This window comes from Lithobates pipiens, unplaced genomic scaffold (assembly GCF_037356315.1).
Source record: "Lithobates pipiens isolate NorthernLeopardFrog02 unplaced genomic scaffold, aLitPip1_a1.2 Scaffold_1, whole genome shotgun sequence".
Classification (NCBI taxonomy): Eukaryota; Metazoa; Chordata; class Amphibia; order Anura; family Ranidae; genus Lithobates; species Lithobates pipiens.
In genome coordinates, this window is record NW_027507685.1 from 77,309,394 (window position 1) to 77,330,244 (window position 20,851).

Sequence of the window (20,851 nt, forward strand, 5' to 3'; positions counted from 1 at the left end):
TTATTGTCTAGGGTGCCTGCTTTCAGAAAATGCATAATGTTCCATGTTTTATGGACTCCTCCGGCTTAAAAAATTTTTTTTAACATGTAAAAAGGCTCAGGCAGAGAGGGGGTTAAATTGAATAATCTTACGTTGAGAAGCCAGGAAGCATCCTGCTGTTTGCCAGAGAATGAAATCAAATAATACCTCCTGTCTCATGCGGAAGTTCGTCCCCTCTCCTCTTTCCCCCGCTGCCAGGCCATTCTCAAATGCGCAGTAGGGAACCGACTTTGAAGCCGCAAGGCTTCACTGCCAGTTTCCATCACCCCAGATGGCAGCGGCAGCACCCGAGAGCCGATTGAAAATATTAGGACACCTACACCACTGGATTTGTGGACAGGTAGGTGTCCTAATATTAAAAGCCAGCACCTACAGTATTTGTAGCTGTTGACGTAATTTTTTTTCTGAAGGAGCCTAGAGCTCTGCTTTAACTTTGTAACAAATCACAAGGTTGGAGGTTGCAGCAGGGGCTGATCTGTCACACATTTGTGAAAACAGTCAAAAACTGCTCACACACCAGGATTTTTATAACTATGTCATCTCTGAGATGGCATGTTAATCCAAGGTGAAGAAAGAAAAGAAAGCTCCATTCCTCAGCAGATAAAGACATTCTTGGGGGAGTATTGTTAATAGCTGATAACAGAAGCTAAACATATCTGTAGATGCCCATTTACATGAGCCCTATGCATCTGTGATCTGTATAGGGTCATGCAGATACATGGTAGACTAGAGGATGTATGGGTCTCCATGTCTGAACACACAAAAAGCACAGTAGTGCATTCTTAAAACAGAAAGTACTTAGCCATCTCACTTCCATCAGAAACCTCAATATGAAGGGATTTATTCCTCGTTTTTCAGCAATAGAATCGTAGAAGCCATGGTTTCTATGCACTGCACTGATGATGGCCAACAAGCCAGAACCAGCTGTACAGAGTTTGGTATAAATGGCTCTATAATATCAGACTGTATTTGTGCTACAAACCAGCAGATCTGGGTGCACTGTTGGCCCTGGGGCATAATGGAATGATTTTCAAGGCTCCACCAACTATCCTAAAATAAGCAATGAAACCTCCTATTTTTGTATCCTAGAAACTGGAGAAGTTTCTGGGTAGTAGGTGTGCAGCTATGCAGATGGCAGCATTAATATGGATGCAGCCCTGGCCTATGCCAGAGAGGTAGGCTCTGAAGGCGGGCTGGGCGACCATATTTTTTTTTTATACTGGGTTCTGGGTCTTGTCCCAGAGTGGAGGAGTCCAGTCTGGGGTAGGCGCACTGCCTCCCTAGGCAGAAGATGCTACAGAAGACCTCAGGTGGGTAACCTGAGGGGAGGAATGCAGAGACCCGGGTGCTTAGAAGAATCTGACTGAGGGGAGCTGTCTACCATAGATCTGTCTGTCACTAGAGGGCATCGCTTGGAAGATTTGGCCTTGTGAGTACAGACATTACTGGATCTTGGAGATCTTGTGCTTTAGCTACACCTCTAATTAGCCAATTATTGTGTAAGTATTGTGGCTGATTTCTGTCTGCTTAATACGAGGAGCTCCAAGTGAAAAGTACAGTCTATCAGATTGGGGACTGCAGAGAAGATGGCCTCAAAGGATTAGTTCACCTTTTCACAATGAAAATGTGAAATAGAAATACAATCCCCATCTTCCAACACCCTCTCAAATGCCCCGTACACACGATCGGACTATCCGGCGGACTTGGTGGTCCACCAGACAATCCGCCAGTGTATGGGCTTCGGCTGACTTTTTTTTCCCCAAAAGTCCAGCTTAGAAAGAGGTTTTGACTCAAAATTGTCCGGCGGACAATCCGGCTGTCTGTGTTCTTGCCCGTCGGACTTTTGAAATGAACGGACTTTCCCACACACGGAGAAAAGTCCATTCATTTTGAACGTGACTCCAGGTAGAAAGGGACTAGCAAAGGAGGTCAATGTCACCGCCTCCATTGGCAAGATTGACACCTCGCTGTCCCTGTCACCTGGTAAGGACTTAAAGGGGAAGCCCTACGCTAAAAAACAGCATGGGGGTCCCCCCAAGTCCATATCAGACCCTTATCCGAGCACGCAGCCCGGCCGGTCAGGAAAGGGGGTGGGGAAGAGCGAGCACAGCCTTCACTTCTCTTCTTCTTCGTTGAGATATTGACTCGACGCTGTCTCTGGGCCGAAATGACAGGGACGCGTTGTGCGGTGACTTATATAGGGACAAGGGGCGGGGTCACCTGGTGAGGTCACATTGTGACCCCTCCCCCTTATGATGTCAGTCCCAGCATCCTCCAGAACTGTGACATCATAAAGGGCGGGGACATCACCCAGTGACCCCGCCCCTTGTCCCTATATAAGTCACCGCACAACGTGCCCCTTTCATTGCGGCCAGAGACAGCGTTGAGTCAACATCTCAAGGAAGAAGAAGAGAAGAAGAAGAGAAGCGGCCGTGATGACAGAAGACCGGGCCATCGCTAGTAAAAGAGCTGGAAGAAGGAAGCAGAGGCCTGGCAAGAAGAACCGAAGAGGGGGACAAGACCCCGAAGTCAGAAAAAGACCCCTGGACGGCGGCGACAAAGAAGAAAGCTCCTCCTCTAGTAAAAGAGCTAGCAAAAGAGCAGAAGATAGCGGAGGAATCTGGCGAGAAGACCCCCCCCCCCAAGACGGAAGACCGCCGGCGCTGTGCAATAAATTATTTTAAAACATTGTGTTGTGTTTTATTTACACTTTTTTCACCAGATGAATGGGTAGGGGTACATTGTACCCCATACTCATTCACATAGGGTGGGGGGCCGGGATGTGAGGGCCCCCTTATTAAAGGGGGCTCCCGGATTTCCAATAACCCACCCGCCCGCAGACCCCTGACAACCAACGGCCAGGGTTGTCGGGAAGAGGCCCTTGTCCTCATCAACAAAGCACCCCCCCATGTTGAGGGCACGCGGCCTGGTAAGGCTCAGGAGGGGGGGTGCTCGCTCATCCCCACCCCCTTTCCTGACTGGTCGGGCTGCATGCTCGGATAAGGGTCTGATATGGACCTTGGGGGGGACCCCCACACATTTTTTTTTTGGCGTAGGGCTTCCCCTTTAAGTCCATACCAGGTGACGGGACCAGGGACGTGTCAATCTCGCCGATGGAAGCGGCGACATTGACCTCCTTCGCTAGTCCCGTCTACCTGGAGCCTCATTCAAAATGAATGGACTTTTCTCCGTGTGTGGGCAAGTCCGTTCATTTCAAAAGTCCGCCGGACCTCCGCTGCAAAGACTAAGTCCGCCGGATAGTCCGATCATGTGTACGCGGCATAACTAACATAGTAGTTCTACGTGTCGCCTCGACTGAGTCAGACCTAGAACTCTCCAATCTGCAAAGCCCATGCTCCCTACTGAATGGAAAGTTCTAGCGTTGGACTTCTACTGAGAGACTACTGCTTCCAAACAGAGAGCAAGGGTCCTTTTTTGTGGTAAGCCGCTGGTTACAGGCATTTTGATTTATGTCTGCTGTGTCTTTCCAAAGAGAATAAACTGTAAGACTTTGCACACCTTTTGTTTTGAGGCACCTGAAATGTATTTAATTTTAAAGTGACACTAAAAAAGCCTTTCTCAACCTTTTTACCTCAGAGGGAACCCTAAAATAGTTTTCAGGTCTTGGGGAATCCCTGCTAAAACCAATTTGCGGGAAAACATCCCTTACATTGGGTGGTCGATAAGAAGAATGTCCCTCTTACAGAATACCAACCTTATGGACTGCTAGAAAGATCATTGGTGTCATGCAGCTGACTCTACCAAGAGGCACTGACCCCGGAGCTATGCAGACACCTTTAAATGGGAGCCGCAGCTCATGGAAGCCATACCAACCTCTGGAGGAAAACTAGGATTCCATGAAACCCTGGTTGAGAATAGCTAAATTTAAAATATATTCTTGTTCTCCAAACCTAATTCATAATAATTGTAGCGATGGTGGACTATTGGGCACCAGTGACTGTCATCATACCTGTGAGCCCAACCAAAAGGATTGTGGGACTAGTAGTCCTGCAGACTGGTGATTCTGTTGTGTGATATTACACCTGGACTACACATCCTAGGGATCCTTGGTTCTACACGAGGTGATCTCTGGGAGCAACTATAAAAAGGGCCATGAGATCCGCCCGAGCTCTCTTCTTCCTGGGCCTTGCTGAGTGCACACCTCTCTGTGGCTGAGAGAGGAGGCTGTGGTCTAACACGCGGCAATCAAGTGATTCCAACCTGGCCCCGGAGGGGCTAACTCTGCTGGCTGTTCGTCAGACATCTACGCGGCACCAAGCCATCAGATCAACACTACAAACATCTGCTCCCAAGCAGCTGTGAATCATCGCTGGCCGCTTTCCTGAGGGATGTCTCTTCCAGGGTCGCTGTATGCCAGACGTCTGTCTGGTCCCATAGTTGGTGAGAGTGCAGTCGCCCATCATTTACAATCCTTCCCTGGTTACTTTATTTGAACACTGTGCTGAACTGTTTCTAAGCTGTCTTGTTTGGGGAATTCCTCTCCAGAGTTTGGGCTGTTATCCGGAACTCAGTTGCGCAATTACTCTTTTTGTATATAAATACCCCTCTGCTTACTCCAGTAAAAGGTTAGATAATATGAAAATATGTGAAGTGTCATTAAAAGGTGCTTGCAAAAGATGTCGGAACCCAGAGTGCCAGGTGGGTTGGAATGTTCACAGGATCAGGGCGGTGCAGAAGAACAGGTAAATCCAAGCAGCCTTCAAGGGGGCTGTGCTACATAAATAAGTACTTCTTAAAGCGGAGTTCCACCCTAAAGTGGAACTTCCGCTCATCTGAACCCTCCCCCCCCTCCGATGTCACAGCTTGCACCTTTCAGGGGGGAGGGGGTGCAGATACCTGTCTAAGACAGGTATTTGCACCCACTTCTGGGCATAGACTCCCACGGGAGACTATGCCTCTTCATGTCCCAGTGTGCTGTCTGCTGGGACACACACGGGTCCCAGAGACAGCCCGGACCATTCCTATTGTGCTGCGCGACTCCACATGCGCAGTAGGGAACCGGGAAGTGAAGCCACAACGCTTCACTTCCTGATTCCCTCACATAGAATGGCGGCGGCAGCAGCCGAGAGCCGAGCGATCGATTGGCCTCGGCTGCCGACATCGCTGGATCCTGGGACAGGTGAGTGTCCATTTATTAAAAGTCAGCAGCTGCAGTATTTGTAGCTGCTGGCTTTTAAAATATTTTTTTACAGTGAAATTACTCTTTAATAGCCCTGTAATCTATTTTTCATGAGATTGCTTTCCTGTCTCCTTATAATGTTTTTAAAGCTCCTGGACCTCTCCCTCATTTGCATTTGTTTGGAATGAGCAGTGCACATAACTTTCAGTCATGTGCACTGCTCTATGTACTCTACATATCCCATAGTCTGTAGTTCATATTCCATCTCAGGAACAAGAAAGAGAGGGTGGCTATGTTGCTACATACAGTGGGACCATGAAGAATGTAGCCATGCACAGGAGGTTGGTTTACAACAACTACAAAAAAAAAGATATTTGGAGATATGGAGGCTGAGAGCAATAGAAAATACTTTTTTAAGTTAAGAATATATACTTGAATATATATAATTTTTTAAACCAGAATTTGGGCTAAATGTTCAGTTGTGCTTCACATTTACAAAAGCTCAACTGAAATTAAATGAGAGGTTTAATTTCTTTGTAATTGTGAATGTTTTGTCCCTTGATCTCAGTTGAAAATAACTACCATAAAACCTCACAATCATTTGGACAGGTAATGTTTTGCTCAGATCTTTTTTTTTTTTTTTTTAAATGTGTTTATTTAAGTTTTCAACAAAACAGCTTATACATCAATCAGGATACATATCGAATAGCAGCACTCCAGATGTACAGACAGAGGTATAAACCCATAGGATACAGCATAAAGTGATGTATGTAGTGGCCCGAGCACCGCCCATGTAGGTAACCCTCCAGCCAGCGAGCTGACACATAGTCCACTGTCTACACCCTTATTTGTGCAAAAACTATGGTGGTAATCAGAGCACCACAAAAATAAAATATACGGTGAGGGCACACCACAGGAGTAAGCAAAACAGTTAAACACAAAAACACAGAAAACCCCAACAAAACATAGACACAAAAAGACAAGCAGGCATCCCAACACACACACAACACATCCACACAAGTCACCGTCCCACTGAGCAGCACCATTTTTTAACGTAGGTAGCAGCTTCGGTTTTGCTCAGATCTTGACGTTATTTTACCCCCTCCTCTATCCTCCGAGCCTCCTTTGGTTGGGTCATTTTGGAAGCCTCTGTAATTCTGGAATTATCCAGATTTCCATGGGAATTCGTCTGCTGGGATTATTCTAATCGCAATTCTAAACTCAACAACAAAATGTAATTTATTGCAGCTTACCAGTCCTTAGATGTGGTTGCCTTTTTTTTTTGCTTTATTATCAAATGATCATCCTGTCAGTAATACACTTTCTGTCCTAGGGTGACAACGTTCACTCACCGTGTTGTATCCATGGAGGAGCAGTGTTGCCACCCTAGGAATAAACTAATAGATATGTAATGGAAAATTTTCTGTAGTTCACAGAAGTGAACTGGGCATGGCTGATAATATTGTTAACAATGCCATGTGCCCAGGACAGCACTGGATTTCTGATAGGATCAACAAGTATTTTTTTTTTTTTCACTCATAGAACAGATATAACAAAATGGAGCGAATAAAAGTAGTTAATTGTTAGGTTTAAGTATATTGTAATACACTGATTAATGTGGTATTGTCTTTTTTTTGTGAAAGTCATGATCATTTGTAGCAAAACACTGTATAGATAGAATTGTAAACATAATTTCCTTTATTTTGTTTAAAGCTGAGGAATAAAAATGTAATTTTTCTTGTCCAGTAATTATTGCATATGGATATTTCAGATTTACTTTTAGCAGCTAGTAGATAAAGCTTCATGCTTTAGTATTACTAGGTTAACTTTACTGCTTTTGCTGAGAAAAGCCTGTGCTGTTTAGAGAGCTATATAGCTAAAGCTCACATTACATACACAGCTGAATAACCAGAGGAGAAGCCCACTCCTTACTACTAGCTCTACTCATACAACTCTCTCTATTTGAAGGCTAGGTTATGTAGCAACAGATTCTTAAAAACAAAAAGTCTAGGTGGGATCCTCAGGTAGGCTGAAGCTTGTGCTCAATGTGACATAGGTCAGGTAGGTGACATCATTAAACATATATTACAACAATTATAGGAAAGAAAATTGTGGAATAGCGACCACCTACTTTCACAGCAATATTAGCAATATTTTTATTAGAAAAAGCATATCAAAAAGGCAATATCTACTCCCATAACCTACCCCCATAAATAAAAAAAAGGTCAAAGTTGTTCCTTACTACAACCCTAGAGCACACACAAATCCATCCAGACAGGGAGGCCTGCAGTGAATGGACTGCAAGGGAAGTAATGGAGGGCCAGGCATGACGGGGATGGATAAGGGAACTGGAGGGTTAAGATAGGAGAGGTATAGGCTGAGGGGAGGAGCTGGAGAGCGTCTATGGGACGGGGGGCGGAGCCATATAAAGGGTGGAGTGGGCGGAGCGGAGCTCAGTTCGGCGGAGGCGACAGAGAGAGGAGGCAGTTTTTCGCCGCTGCTCCTCTGAAAATGGCGGAAGTGGATCAACTGTTGGCGGAGCTGCGGCATCAAGCTGAGGAGCGGGGACCGGACTGGCTTCGGGAGCACCTCGGAGGACTGGCGGGGGCGTCTGGAGCGGACTTGCGGAGGAGTGAGCAGTTGCCAGGTGCGCGGAGGTCTCGGCCTCCGGCGTGCTTTTCGCCTGGGCCTGACCCTCGGCCGCCTCGTGTTGCGCGCACCCCGGGGGCGGGCGGGTCACACGGCCGGCGTGCGGCCATCTTGACTGTGGGGGGGGGACGGAGGGGATGAGGCTACAGGACGCTCTGCTGTGGGGGGGATGGCTGCTCAGGCTGGCCTTGCCATGGATCCGGCGGCTCGGAGCAGGGGTGATGTCATTCGGCCTGGGCAGGTTCGTAAATCGCCTGCAGGCTGCTCAACACAGCATGGATCCGGGAGCGCCCGGGGGTCCGCCGTTTCAGGGGCTGGCAGGGCTGGCTCTCGTCGCCAGGCTGCTGAGGGGGGATCAGCCGGGAGCGTGGCTGCACCTCTGCGGGCTGCAGCGTCGGCCTCCGGGGTCTCTTCCCCGGGGGGGCTTACACCCCCGCCTACTTGGGGCCCGGAGGATCGGTCCGAAGGGGAGATTTCAGATGATGAGGAGCTGCCTGGTCCGAGTGGGGATGTCGCCGGTCCGGCCGAGAGGAGCGTCCCTGGGCTGCCAGGTGAGTCCCCTGATGCGTTGTTGTTGTCAAATGCATTGCAGGGTTTGTTGGGGGTGGTGCAGGCGGCCACGGGGCGGCCAGTGTCGCCTGTGGGGGGTGACCCGGGGGTGGCGGGGGTCTCGGCGGCGGTGGTGCCGGGGGGGAACCGGCTGGCGCATTGCGGGACCTGTTGGAGGGTTTGCGGGGCTTGGTTGGATGCTTCGACCGGGGGCAGGCCGCGCCGCCTGTGGCCCCGTGGGTTGCTCCCCCGGCAGGGGAGATGGGGGCGGCCCTGGGGGCCACCGGGGTTGCTTCACCGGTGGCTCCTGTGGTGCCTGCGCCGAAGGTGGGGGGGGTGGGGCTACGGTGGCTGATGCGGGTAAGAAGGATTCGGTCGTGCAGTCTGACATCGTGCGGTTGGCCCGACGCGGCGCGGTGTGAGGTTTACGTGTGTTTTGAGGGCCCGCTGGGGGCCCATTTGAAACAGGAGGTCCGGGACAAGATCTCGAAGGGGGAATTTGTGGAGATTTTCTCGCTTCTCCCGTTGGAGAAGTTCAACTTGGACAGGGTTAAGCCCGATGATTCCAAGAAGGAGGACGAGGAAAAGCGGCGGTATCGGATGATCCCGCGCACTTTCTCGAATTGGCTGCAGGCGTTTGCCATTTTGGCGAGCGTCATAGGGGAGAAGGGCCCTGAGCATTGCTCAGCGCTTTTCTGTTACATGGATGCGATTGGCGAGGCCCATCGGGTGTATGGGGGGGTGGCGTGGCTCCGGTACGATGAGCAGTTCCGGCAGCGCAAGGCGGTGCGGCCGGAATTGCGCTGGGACCACAAGGACATCAGCCTCTGGATGAGGCTTATGTCTTCGGCGAGGGCTCCGCCTCAGTTTCTTCAGGGGGGGGCCGGGAGTGCGCCTACCTCAGGACTGTCGGCCAGAAAGAAGTGGGGGGTTTGCTGGCAATACAACGAGGGAGCCTGCAAGTTCGGGGGCACGTGCAAGTTTAAGCACGAGTGTTCCGGTTGCGGCGGGGCTCACATGTTGTCCCGCTGCTTCCGGAAAGGGGAAGCGGGCCGGGGATGCCGCTCAGAAGAGGGAGGACGCCGGTGATGCTGGCAAGGATGCTCCCTTTTCTAAGTAGGTATCCGGATAGGGCGGCGGCTCGGTTGCTGGAGGCGGGGTTTCGGGATGGCTTTCCGATTCCATGTTCGTTGCCTGGGGTGCCGCGGGTCGCTAAAAATTTGAAGTCTGCGTTGGAACGTCCGGGGGTGGTGGACGAGAAGCTGCGGAAGGAGGTGGCGCTGGGGCGCATGGGGGGGGCGTTTGCGGAAAGGCCGTGGCCAGACTTGGTGGTTTCCCCGTTGGGGGTGGTCCCCAAGAAGGAGCCTGGAAAGTTTCGGCTCATTCATCACCTGTCCTTTCCTAAGGGGGGCTCGGTGAATCGTTTGACGCTGCGGTTCGGTGGGTACGGCGGTATGGGCGTGGGGCACTGATGGCCAAAGCCGATGTGGAGTCGGCATTTCGGCTGCTTCCGGTTCATCCTGATAGCTTTCGGCTGTTGGGGTGCTGCTGGCGCGATGAGTATTTTGTTGACATGTGCCTGCCGATGGGTTGCTCGATCTCATGTGCGTACTTCGAGACGTTTAGCTCCTTTTTGGAATGGGTGGTGAGGGATACTGCGGGTCTGGAGTCGGTCATTCATTATTTGGATGACTTCCTCTGTGTGGGCCCGCCTGCCTCCGCTGTGTGTGCAATTTTATTGTCCACGTTGCAGCACATCGCGGGCAGGTTTGGGGTTCCCCTGGTGGCCGATAAGACGGAGGGTCCGACGTCTGAGCTGAGTTTCCTGGGGATCGTGATTGATTCCCAGGCTATGGAGTGCCGGCTGCCAGAGGCCAAGCTGTTGGATTTGCAGCGGGAGATTCGGGAGATTCAGGGTCGACGTAAGGTTCAGTTGCGGACGTTACAGTCGCTTTTGGGGAAACTGAATTTCGCTTCCAGGATCATCCCCATGGGGCGGATTTTCTGCAGGCGGCTGTCGGCGGCTACGGCAGGTATCAGCGTTCCCACTCACTTTGTGAGGCTGGGGAGTGAGCATCGGGCGGATTTGCGGGTTTGGCACGAGTTTTTGGTTTCTTACAATGGCAGGGCCATGTGGATGGCGGGCCCTGTCAGTAATTTTGATTTGGATTTGGTTACGGACGCTGCGGGTTCTTCGGGTTGCGGGGCATTTTTCAAGGGCAGGTGGAGCGCGGAGCCTTGCCCGGAGGCGTGGCGTGCGGCGGGGTTCCTGGGCAACCTGGTCCTGTTGGAACTCTTTCCGATTGTGTTGGCAATGGAGCTGTGGGGGGAGGAGTGTCGGAATCTGAAGTTGCGCATTAATTGCGACAACATGGGGTGGTGCAGGTGGTGAACCAGGTGTCGGCTTCCTCCCCTCCTGTTATACGGTTGATGCGTCAGTTAGTCCTGCATTGTTTGCAGCTGAATGTTTTTGTTTACGCTGTCCACATACCGGGCGTGGAAAACGAGTTGGCTGACTCCCTGTCTCGTTTTCAGTGGGACAGGTTCCGGGAGCTGGCGCCGGGCGCGGAAGCGGACGGGGCACCTTGCCCGGAGTGGATCTAGAGGCTGCCCTTGGAGTCGCCGCCGGATGGATTCGGCTGTCAGTGAGTGGGCCCACCTGGCTGGCCTATTCCAAGGTTTGGTCTGAATGGTCGGGACTGGTTCGGGAAGTGGGGGTAGTTGATCGGGGCTCCAATTGGCGGTTGTTGGTGATCTATTTTGTGGCTAGGAATATGGAACGTGGGGTGTCGGTGTCCGCGATCGGACGGAAGCTGGCGGGTTTGGTGTTTTTGTTTAAGCTGTTGCAGGTGGAAGATTGGACTAAGGATTTTTGGGTGCGTCAGGCGCTGAAGGGTTATCGCAGGCGCTGAAGGGCGAAGGATACGCGGAGGCCGGTTACGTTCGCTACCTTGCAGGCGATCTGTGCTCAGTTGGGGGTTGTGTGTTCTTCAGAATATGAGGTGCGGCTGTTTACGGCGGCTTTTTCTTTTGCCTTCTATGGGGCTTTTCGGATTGGGGAGTTGGTTAGCCCGTCCAAGAGAGTGGCTGGGGGATTGTTGGATGGGGAGGTTCGCTTGGGTGCGGATAGAGTTGGGCTCTGGCTGCGAAGGTCCAAAACGGATCAGCTGGGCAAGGGGGTCCTGGTGTCGCTGTTTGCTTTGCCGGGATCCGGGGTGTGCCCGGTGGCGGCGGTGCGGGATTTTCGCGCTGTCAGGTCTGGGGGTGAGGGTCCTTTCCTGTGTCACATGGAGGGGTCCTTTTTGACGAAATACCAGTTTGTTTCGGTGTTCCGTAAGTGTTTGCGGGCGGTGGGTTTGGATGGAAAAGAATTCGCGTCCCATTCGTTCCGGATCGGGGCGGCCACGGAGGCAGCCCGGTGCGGTCTGGATGAGGCGGCGGTTCGCAGGATTGGGAGGTGGGAGTCGCGGCGTTTTCGTTCGTATGTTAGGCCGCATTTGGTGTTGCTTTAATTGTAAAAAACAAAACAAAAAAAAAAAGTAAAACATAGCTGCTAACTGTGGGGTGTGTTCTGCGTGTTGCATTCGTGTACCTCACTTTGGGTTTCCTGTGTGGGTTTTGGGGGTGGTCGAGGTTGTTGTCCTCTCGCTGGGGCTGCACTGTTCCTGGGGGGAAGCTTTTTTACGCTGTTGGTTTTTTCTTTCAGATGGAGGTCTGGCTCGCCTCGTCTGGATCGTGGGCCACTCCTACGTGTGTTGGGGGGCCAGGAGAGGAGATCAGCGACCAGAGGGCAGGCAACTTGGGATCTCTAGGAGGGAGGCGTGTTTATGTTGGTTGGGTGTCCCTGGGATGCGGTGGGGTAGTTTGGTGGAGGAGGTTGAGAGACATGTGTCTCGGGGAGGTCCCCCGGCGGTGCTGGTGATTCACGCGGGGGGGAATGACCTGGGGGTCCGGAAGGTTAGGGACTTGATTGTGGACATCAAGTCTGATTTCCTGCGGCTGCGCTTCCATTTTTCGGGTACGGTTCTGGTGTGGTCGGAAATAGTGGCGCGGACGGCCTGGCGTTGGGCTCGTTCGGTGGCGAGCATTCAGAGGACCCGTATTAGGGTTAACAAGGTAGTGGGGCGGTTCGTGGCCCAACAGGGTGGGATTGTGGTTCGCCACCGGGAATTAGAATGTAATGTGGGCATGTACCTTAGGCGGGATGGGGTGCACTTGTCCGATGTGGGGATTGATTTGTGGTCCTTGGGTTTGCAGGAGGGTATCCGAAGGGCTTTGTGGGTGTGGGGTGGCCCGCAAGGGTAAGGGAGTCACCCTTTTGGGCTGTGGCGGTGTGTGTCTGGTGGTCTTTGACGGTTGGCAGTAAATCAGAAGTCATCTGATATGGGGTGGGGGTCCCATTGCTAAGATGGGTCCCTCCGGTGTATTCCTGAACGTTGGAGGGAATACCGTTATGGTTGTCACTGCGGAGGTTGTCTCCGAGCGGTCACAGCTGGAGGCCTGGAAAAGTGGGAAGTGGGTACCGCAGTGACTTGTTGGGTTGGTAAAAGTTATGGGTCACCGTCAGAGATCACCAGACCGGGCATGTTAGCTATATGCTATTCGTTACCAGATGTGTGTTATTGGTTATATGTATATGGTTATAGTTATATTTATATTGTACATTGTTTTGGTTATTTATATATGGAGATATATATATATATTTTGGTTGGAGTATTTGAGTATTGTAATAAAGGCTGTTATGGCCATTTTACTCCAAAGCAAGGTGTGGTCTCTTACTTATGGGTGGAACATGGGGTGGCGGTTGGAGTGGAATGGGTAACAGGTAATAGTGGGACCTTTAGACTACCCTGGTCAAGGGAGGCCCGCAGTGAATGGACTGCAAGGGAAGTAATGGAGGGCCGGGCATGACGGGGATGGATAAGGGAACTGGAGGGTTAAGATAGGAGAGGTATAGGCTGAGGGGAGGAGCTGGAGAGCGTCTATGGGACGGGGGGCGGAGCCATATAAAGGGTGGAGTGGGCGGAGAGGAGCTCAGTTCGGTGGAGGCGACAGAGAGAGGAGGCAGTTTTTCCCACCCTCCCTCCCTAATTTTAGGTGTTTGAGGTGTCTGGTGTTGTTGTTTTTGTTTTTTCTTTCAGGTGGTGTTGCTCGGATGTCATGACAGCGGTGCGGCAGGAGTTGGACGTTGGTGGTGTGTGTCTGGTGGTCTTTGACGGTTGGCGGTAAATCAGAAGTCATCTGATATGGGGTGGGGGGCCCATTGCTAAGATGGGTCCCTCCGGTGTATTCCTGAACGTTGGAGGGAATACCGTTATGGTTGTCACTGCGGAGGTTGTCTCCGAGCGGTCACAGCTGGAGGCCTGGAAAAGTGGGAAGTGGGTACCGCAGTGACTTGTTGGGTTGGTAAAAGTTATGGGTTACCGTCAGAGATCACCAGACCGGGCATGTTAGCTATATGCTATTCGTTACCAGATGTGTGTTATTGGTTATATGTATATGGTTATAGTTATATTTATATTGTACATTGTTTTGGTTATTTATATATGGCGATATATATATATATTTTGGTTGGAGTATTTGAGTATTGTAATAAAGGCTGTTATGGCCATTTTACTCCAAAGCAAGGCGTGGTCTCTTACTTATGGGTGGAACATGGGGTGGCGGTTGGAGTGGAATGGGTAACAGGTAATAGTGGGACCTTTAGACTACCCTGGTCATGTAGCCACTGGATGAAGTTTCATTCTCCTCTTTACAGTCTTGCTAGGTTAACTCTACTGCTTTTGCTGAGAAATGCATGTGCTATTTATAGAGCTATACAACTAAAGCTCACTTTACATACACGGCTGAATAAGCCGAGGAGGGATCCACAACCCCTCACTAGTAGCTCTACTCATACAACTCTTTATTTTTGAAGGGACAGTCTGGGTAAATCTGACAATGAAACCTTTGTAACTGAACCTTTTTTTTTTAAACTAAAATAACAAACATGGTATATGTACCTGCTCTGTGCAATGGCTTTGCACAGAGCAGCCCCAATCCTCCTTTTCTGGGGTTCCCTGATGCTCCAGGCCCCTCCTCTTCGTCTAGTGTCCCCAGGAAGAGCCACTTCCCCTGGGGGGTGCCCATGCATGCTCGCTCCTGAGTCGCCCAGTCTGCGTCTTTTTACACCGACCGAGTGGCTTGGCCCCGCCCTTGCTCTCTCATCACAGCATTTGAGCCAATGGCTGCTGCTGCTATCAATATGCCCAGAGAGGAGGGAGACAATGGCAAGAACTGCTGCTCTCATACACATCGCTGAATCAGATCAGGCTGAGGTAAGTATAGGGGGGAGGGATACTGCAACACAGAAGGATGAAAAATTGTGTTTTTGTGCTAGCTTGTAGTAGCGGTTTAGTAGCTTTTAAAAGCTTTTAGGAGCATTAACATTTTTACAGTACATGAAGAAAAAAAAGCTAAAAAAATGCTGTTAGTAGTGTTTTTTAATAGCATTTAGAAGCTTTAAGGAGCATTTGGCGTAATTTTTTCTGCTCCAAAAAATTCTACAAACACGATTTTCTTTTCTGCTCCTAGATGCTGAAGCTCAGAAAATGTTAATAGCCTAATGTAGTATGCATGGACACACAGGATAACACTATTTAGCTTCTAAGAGCAGAAAAAAATGCTAGTAACAGCTTCTAGGAGCTGAAAGGATATTGAATTTGATTGACAGCAGCGGGAGCCAACGGCTGCTATCAATCTATCCAATCAGGACCCGATTCAGCGGCTGGAGCTGGTGTGCTCATCCCCGTCACTGGAACGATCAGGTTCATGTAAGTAAAAGGAGGGCTCTGGGGGGCTACTGCATCACAGGAGGTTGTGCACCATAATGGATAGAATCCATTAAGGTGAAAAACCTCAAGGGTTTACAACCCCTTTAAAAAAATCGCCAGTGTGCATGGAGCCTAAGCCTTGTCTAGCTGCCTTTAGACACTAAAGAGCTAATCTCTGAAAGGTGTAAAGATAATTTATCAGAGACATCACAAGACTCTCTGTATCTTTAAGTGACACTAAACAATATCCTTATTCACCAAAAATAATTCATACAAATCCACGACTTAATGGCACCATCATTTATTTTGTTGGTGGGGTGTGCAGCATATTGCATTGGGATGTGCACCCCAGAGCACAAACACACATGCATGTATATCAGTAGAGCAGTGGACAGTGTCAGTAGAGCAAAGTTGTTGTCAGTAGGGCAGTGGAAGATGTCCATTCGTTTTTTTATATGTATTTATTTATTTATTTCAATTTTTTTATAAATTATTTTCTACAATACTTTTTTTTTACAATTTTTTTTTATTTTTTATTTTTTATTTAGAAGTTCCATTATAAGGCTTTGGTGAAATATCAAGGGGGATAAACCTCTGATATCTCACTTTTGAGATAAAGAAAGAAACTGAGGACAGTGTTTCACCAGTTCCTTTCTCTGCAGCCTACAGTAAACATAGTTTACTATGCTTCAGTTAAAAATGAAGACAAGAGCAATTGGTACAGTTCACTCACTGTGTTCATTCAGAAAAGGAAGGGGCCAGTTAATGAAATATTTACCAGCCCCTTCCCCACTCCTGAGGAGAGGAGGCAAGCTGACAGCACTGCAGGGGAAAGATGGGAAGCAGGGAGAATCAGCACAGCACTGCATGATTAGGGTGTGCCCAGTCACACCCAATGCACCCTGTGCTCATGATCTATTTTTTTTTAGGATTTTTTCCAGTGTTTTTCTGTCTCTCATCCTCTTTTCCCCTCTCAGTTACATTTGTTTGGGGCGAGCAAAGTATATTAGTAGTGGTCTGTACAAACTACATATCCCATAGTCCATAATACCTAGTCCATCTCTGGAGTGAGAAAGAGAGGACGGTTACATTCCTATATACAGTGGAGAATAAATGTAGTCATCCTCTAATAGAAAGTCTGATCAAAGCAGCGAACAAAAAATAAATTTGGGGATTTGGAGGAGGCTGCGAGCAGTAGAAGAGATTTTTTGGAGTTAAGAATATACACTTAAATAGACTTATTTCTTTAAAAAACAGGTCAGCGTCACTTTATGTAAAAAAATGTTTTCTTAAACATGTTTGTCACTTTGGATTCAATATTTTAGGAGATTAAAACAATCATAAAACCCTTCTCATATAATGAACCAATAATGACATTTTTGTAAAGGTATTAAAAACATCAAATTTACCCTAACTAATAGTAAAGACAGACATAGTCTTAACAATGTAAAAACTAAAATAAATGTTTTTTTTTTAGACAACCTTACCAAACCATCTTTTTTCCAAAAGCTTAACGTGTAAAGAAATAATTCTCATTACCAAAACACACAAAACATAATAAATACTTATAATCTACTAATACTAAAAGCCTAAAAAACCATACATTCTATGCAGACTTACCCAGTTGACAGGCCAGGAGTGCAAAAAAGCTAATTACAATCCACTTGTTCATCTTTCTTATTGAAGAAAACCTCCAATGTAACTGCAGTTGAGAGTGTGTGTGTCTTTCTCTACTCCCTCACGTTCTCTGGTCCCTGGCTCCCAGATTCCCAACCGTCTTTATAATGAGGGCTTGTCTCAGAAAGACTCCACCTAGTGATGTTCAAAGAAAGTTTTATAACAAATATAAAAGTTTCCATGCTTAGAGCGATTAATTTGTACTATCTTGTTCAATGCAGAATCAACATGCTGTTGGGAAACAAATGTGACTCAGGAACACGAAAATTGCATTGATAAGTAAATAAAATTCTGTATCAGCCTGTTGCAGCTGGTATGTATATGTACAACACCCAGCTAACTAGTGCACCTAGAGATAATAACAGTGGGGTTGATTTACTAAAGACAAATCCACTTTACACTACAAGTGCACTTGGAAGTGCAGTCAATTTGGATCAGAGGGGAAGCTCTGCTTATTTTATCATCCAATCATGTACAAGCAAAAATGCTGTTTTTTTATTTTCCTTGCATGTCCCCCGGAAATTTACAGCGACTGCACTTCCCAGTGCACTTGTAGTGTAAAGTGGATTCTAATTTGTCATTAGTAAATAACCCCCAATGTTCCTGGGAACACGCCGCCACTGACATGACGGAGCTGCGCGCTCCCAATCGCGTACATGCGCCGTCTTAAGAAGAGAGTACCATTTGTGATTGGCCGTGATGTAATCACGGCCGATCACGTTGTAAACAGCCATGCCCAATGGCTGTTTACCCCTGTCGGTGATGTGCTGTGTCTCGGGGACACGCCGCCACTGACAGTGTAGGGCTGCGCACACATGATCGCGCGCATGCCCTGTTTGAATGCACCAACGTCATATGATGTCGGCCCAGAACGAGAGCCGGACCGTCCTGCCGTCATATGACGGTGGACGGGCAGCAACTGGTTAAGAGACAATAAATCTTTTTCTTGCATCCATGTTTCCAACTTCCTTTACACCCCCATGCCTAATAACCCACACTTCAAGGGAGGATGATCTGGAGGTCACCATTAGGCCTTTGGAGGTCGGGGTGCCGCTACATTTAGACCCCTTTCCCACTGGGGCGTTTTTCAGGCGCTTTAGCATTAAAAAAGAAGCCTCATCTGCAATCCCAATGTGAAAGCTTGAGTGCTTTCACAATGAGGAGCTGCGTTGGCAGGGTGTCAAAAAAAGTCCTGCAAGCAGCTTCTTTGCAGCGCTTTTGGAGCTGTGAATACACCACTTATAAAGTGCCCCTTCCCATTGAAATCAATGGGAAGCGCCTGCAAAATGCCTGAAAAGCACCTGCAAAGCGCTTTTGGCAGCAGCACTTTGTGGGCGCTTTTAACCCTTTATTTGGCCACTAGCAGGGTTTAAAAGCACCCCACTAGCGCTCCAAAAATGCTGGTAAATCGCCGCTAGTTTAAGCGGCACTTTATGAGCATTTTTTGGGTGTTGGCAGTGAGAAAAAGCTCTTAAAGCACTTGGGCTTTCAAATTGGGATTGCAGGTGAGGCTTCTTTCAATCGCTTTACAGGCGCTTTTTTTAACGCAAAGCGACTGAAAAACGCCTAAAAAATGCCCCAGTGTGAAAGGGGTCTTATCTTCCCCCTCTATTTGTGGTTTCGCCCATTATATTTAAGTTAGGCAAGTTTAAACTTGATTGGCAGCTAGGAGATACTTTAATATATGAGGAATCCTATATGTGAGAGGCAGCAACACCTGCAGTGGGCATGTTTTAGAATATATATCCAGAACTTAAAATGGATAAATTAAAGAGATCCCCATTACAGAAAATTATTTTCCAAAGTGTCGCAGGACGACATGTCCTCTTTTGTGCCCCCCACCTGTGTGTGTCCCAGAAGACAAGCGGCCCATTCACAAAGCACCTCACGACTCGCGCATGTTTAGTAGAAAACCGGCTGTGAAGCCTCAAGGCTCCACTGACAGTTTCCCTTACAATAGCAGTGCCTGCACCCGATCTGATGGATCGGCCTGGGGGGGGGGGGCCTCCCTGGACAGGTTAGTGTCCTTAATAAAAGTCAGCAGCTACAGTGTTTGTTCCCCTTCCCCTGTCGTGTAAGTGTAAACACTGACGGGGAAGTGATGTCATCTCTCCTCGTGATGGTTTTTTCGTTCCAGGCCGAGAGGAGAGAGCATCAAACAGTGAGTTGCACCAACACTACACTGCCACCAGGTCACGTAGGCACACAATTCACCCCGTGATCACCCCCCCCGTTAACCCCTTCACCACCTGTCACTGTGTCACCCAATGCAGCATTCAGATGTTTTTTTTTATCGCTGCACTGGTGTCATTAGTGACACTAATCAGTGTTAGGGTAATTAGTATTAGGCTCAGATAGGTCTAGGGACCCCCCCACCCCTCCAATAAAGGTTTAACGCCTTGATTACCCCCTGTCACCTGTGATCACAGTATAATGCCACGTACACACGATCGGATTTCCCGTCTTAGCCCTCATAATAAGCATAATGAGTCGTCGATGCGATGAACACTGATCCGAAATTCGTAAACAAAAGTTCGTATTGTGTACAAAATTCAGACGCATGGCAATTCGTATTTCGGATTCTCCCGAACGTACGAATTTAGGAAAATTCGTTCGAATTTGAGATTCATACGAAACTAATCACACATGTCTACTAATCACCGGGGCTTACCCAAGTGGCTTGTAGATTCCCGTCTTAGGCTGGGAAGAGAGCCTGCCTGAGATGTAATAATTTGCTTGCTGTGAAATGGAGGGATAAGAAGAATGTTTTCATTCTGTCCTCCCTTCACGCAGACACGACTGTCCGAATTCCTACGGCGACTGGTGTTGTGGAGAAACCCCTCTGTGTCCACAAATATAACCTTAATATGGGAGGGGTGGACCTCAATAACCAGTTGTTGGCACTGTACCTAATTGCCCTTAAGGCCAGACGCTGGTACAAAAATGTGTCTGTTTATTTATTTCAATTGGTTTTGCTGAATGCTTTTGTGCTATACAAAGCTTCAGGATGATCCTTCCTTAAATTCCAGGAAGAGACTATCAGAGCCTTTCTGTTTCCAGACGGTGCTCTGGCTCAACTTTCCAACGCAAATGCAATAAGCCGGCTGCATGAGGGGCATTTTACGCATGTCCTCTCTGGTACCCCTACCCAAAGAAACCCCCAAAGAAGATGTTGTGTCTGTAGAAAGTGCGGATTTAGGTGTTACACCCAGGGCCGGATTAACATAGGGGCTATTGGAGCTGCAGCTCCAGGCCCCTTTCTCAAGATAGGCCCATTTGCCCCAAAAAAAAAAAAAAAGATCGACTTCGAGGATTGTAGCTCGGCGATCAGGAGATCGCAGAGACCCCATATTTGGTGGGTAGGTAGCTAAAGACCCACCCCAGCACTGGTTAAAATATGGGGCTGCTATCATATATGGTTCCGGAGATACGGGGCTCCTTGCGTAGCCTGTCAGAAGCTACATACATATAGATACAAGCTGGAACGCTCTGCAGCAGACAGAGGATGAACTCGCAGTGCTTATAATAATTATTTGTAGATAACTTATGATAATTAACCCCTTGGAAACCAGGCCCATTCTGAGACTTCTCTCCTACATGTAAAAATCATCATTTTTTTATGCTAGAAAATTACTCAGAACCCTCAAGCATTATATATTGTTTTAGCAGACACCCTATGGAATAAAATGGTGGTATTTGCAACTTTTTATGTTGGAAAGAAACTGTTTCATTCATAAAAAAAACACTAAAGTTATCACGATTTTTTGTTGTGTATTAAGCCATGCTTTACATTTTTTTACAGGTTACATGTTTAGAGTTACAGAGGAGGTCTAGTGCTAGAATTATTGCTCTTGCTCTAATGATCTTGGCGTATGTAACCTGTGTGTATCTGGCTCTGATACTAACCAGTGCCTACCCAGGGACTGACTAGTATCTCTCCCCAGCCTGTCCCTACACACCCTCTCACCTGCTGCCCTGTGAATGG

General features: G+C 48.5%; 1 protein-coding gene across 1 annotated transcript in view; it reads right to left on the bottom strand.

Moving 5' to 3' along the window:
* The window catches only part of LOC143935954 (lymphocyte antigen 6B-like), a 28,030-nt gene extending 11,057 nt beyond the window's left edge, over positions 1–16,973 (bottom strand). The window contains exon 1 of the mRNA XM_077460232.1: positions 16,810–16,973. Within this exon, the coding sequence (XP_077316358.1) occupies positions 16,810–16,861 (52 nt within the window). The 5' untranslated portion in view covers positions 16,862–16,973. The remainder of the gene's footprint in view (positions 1–16,809) is intronic.
* Positions 16,974–20,851: the final 3,878 nt, after the last annotated feature.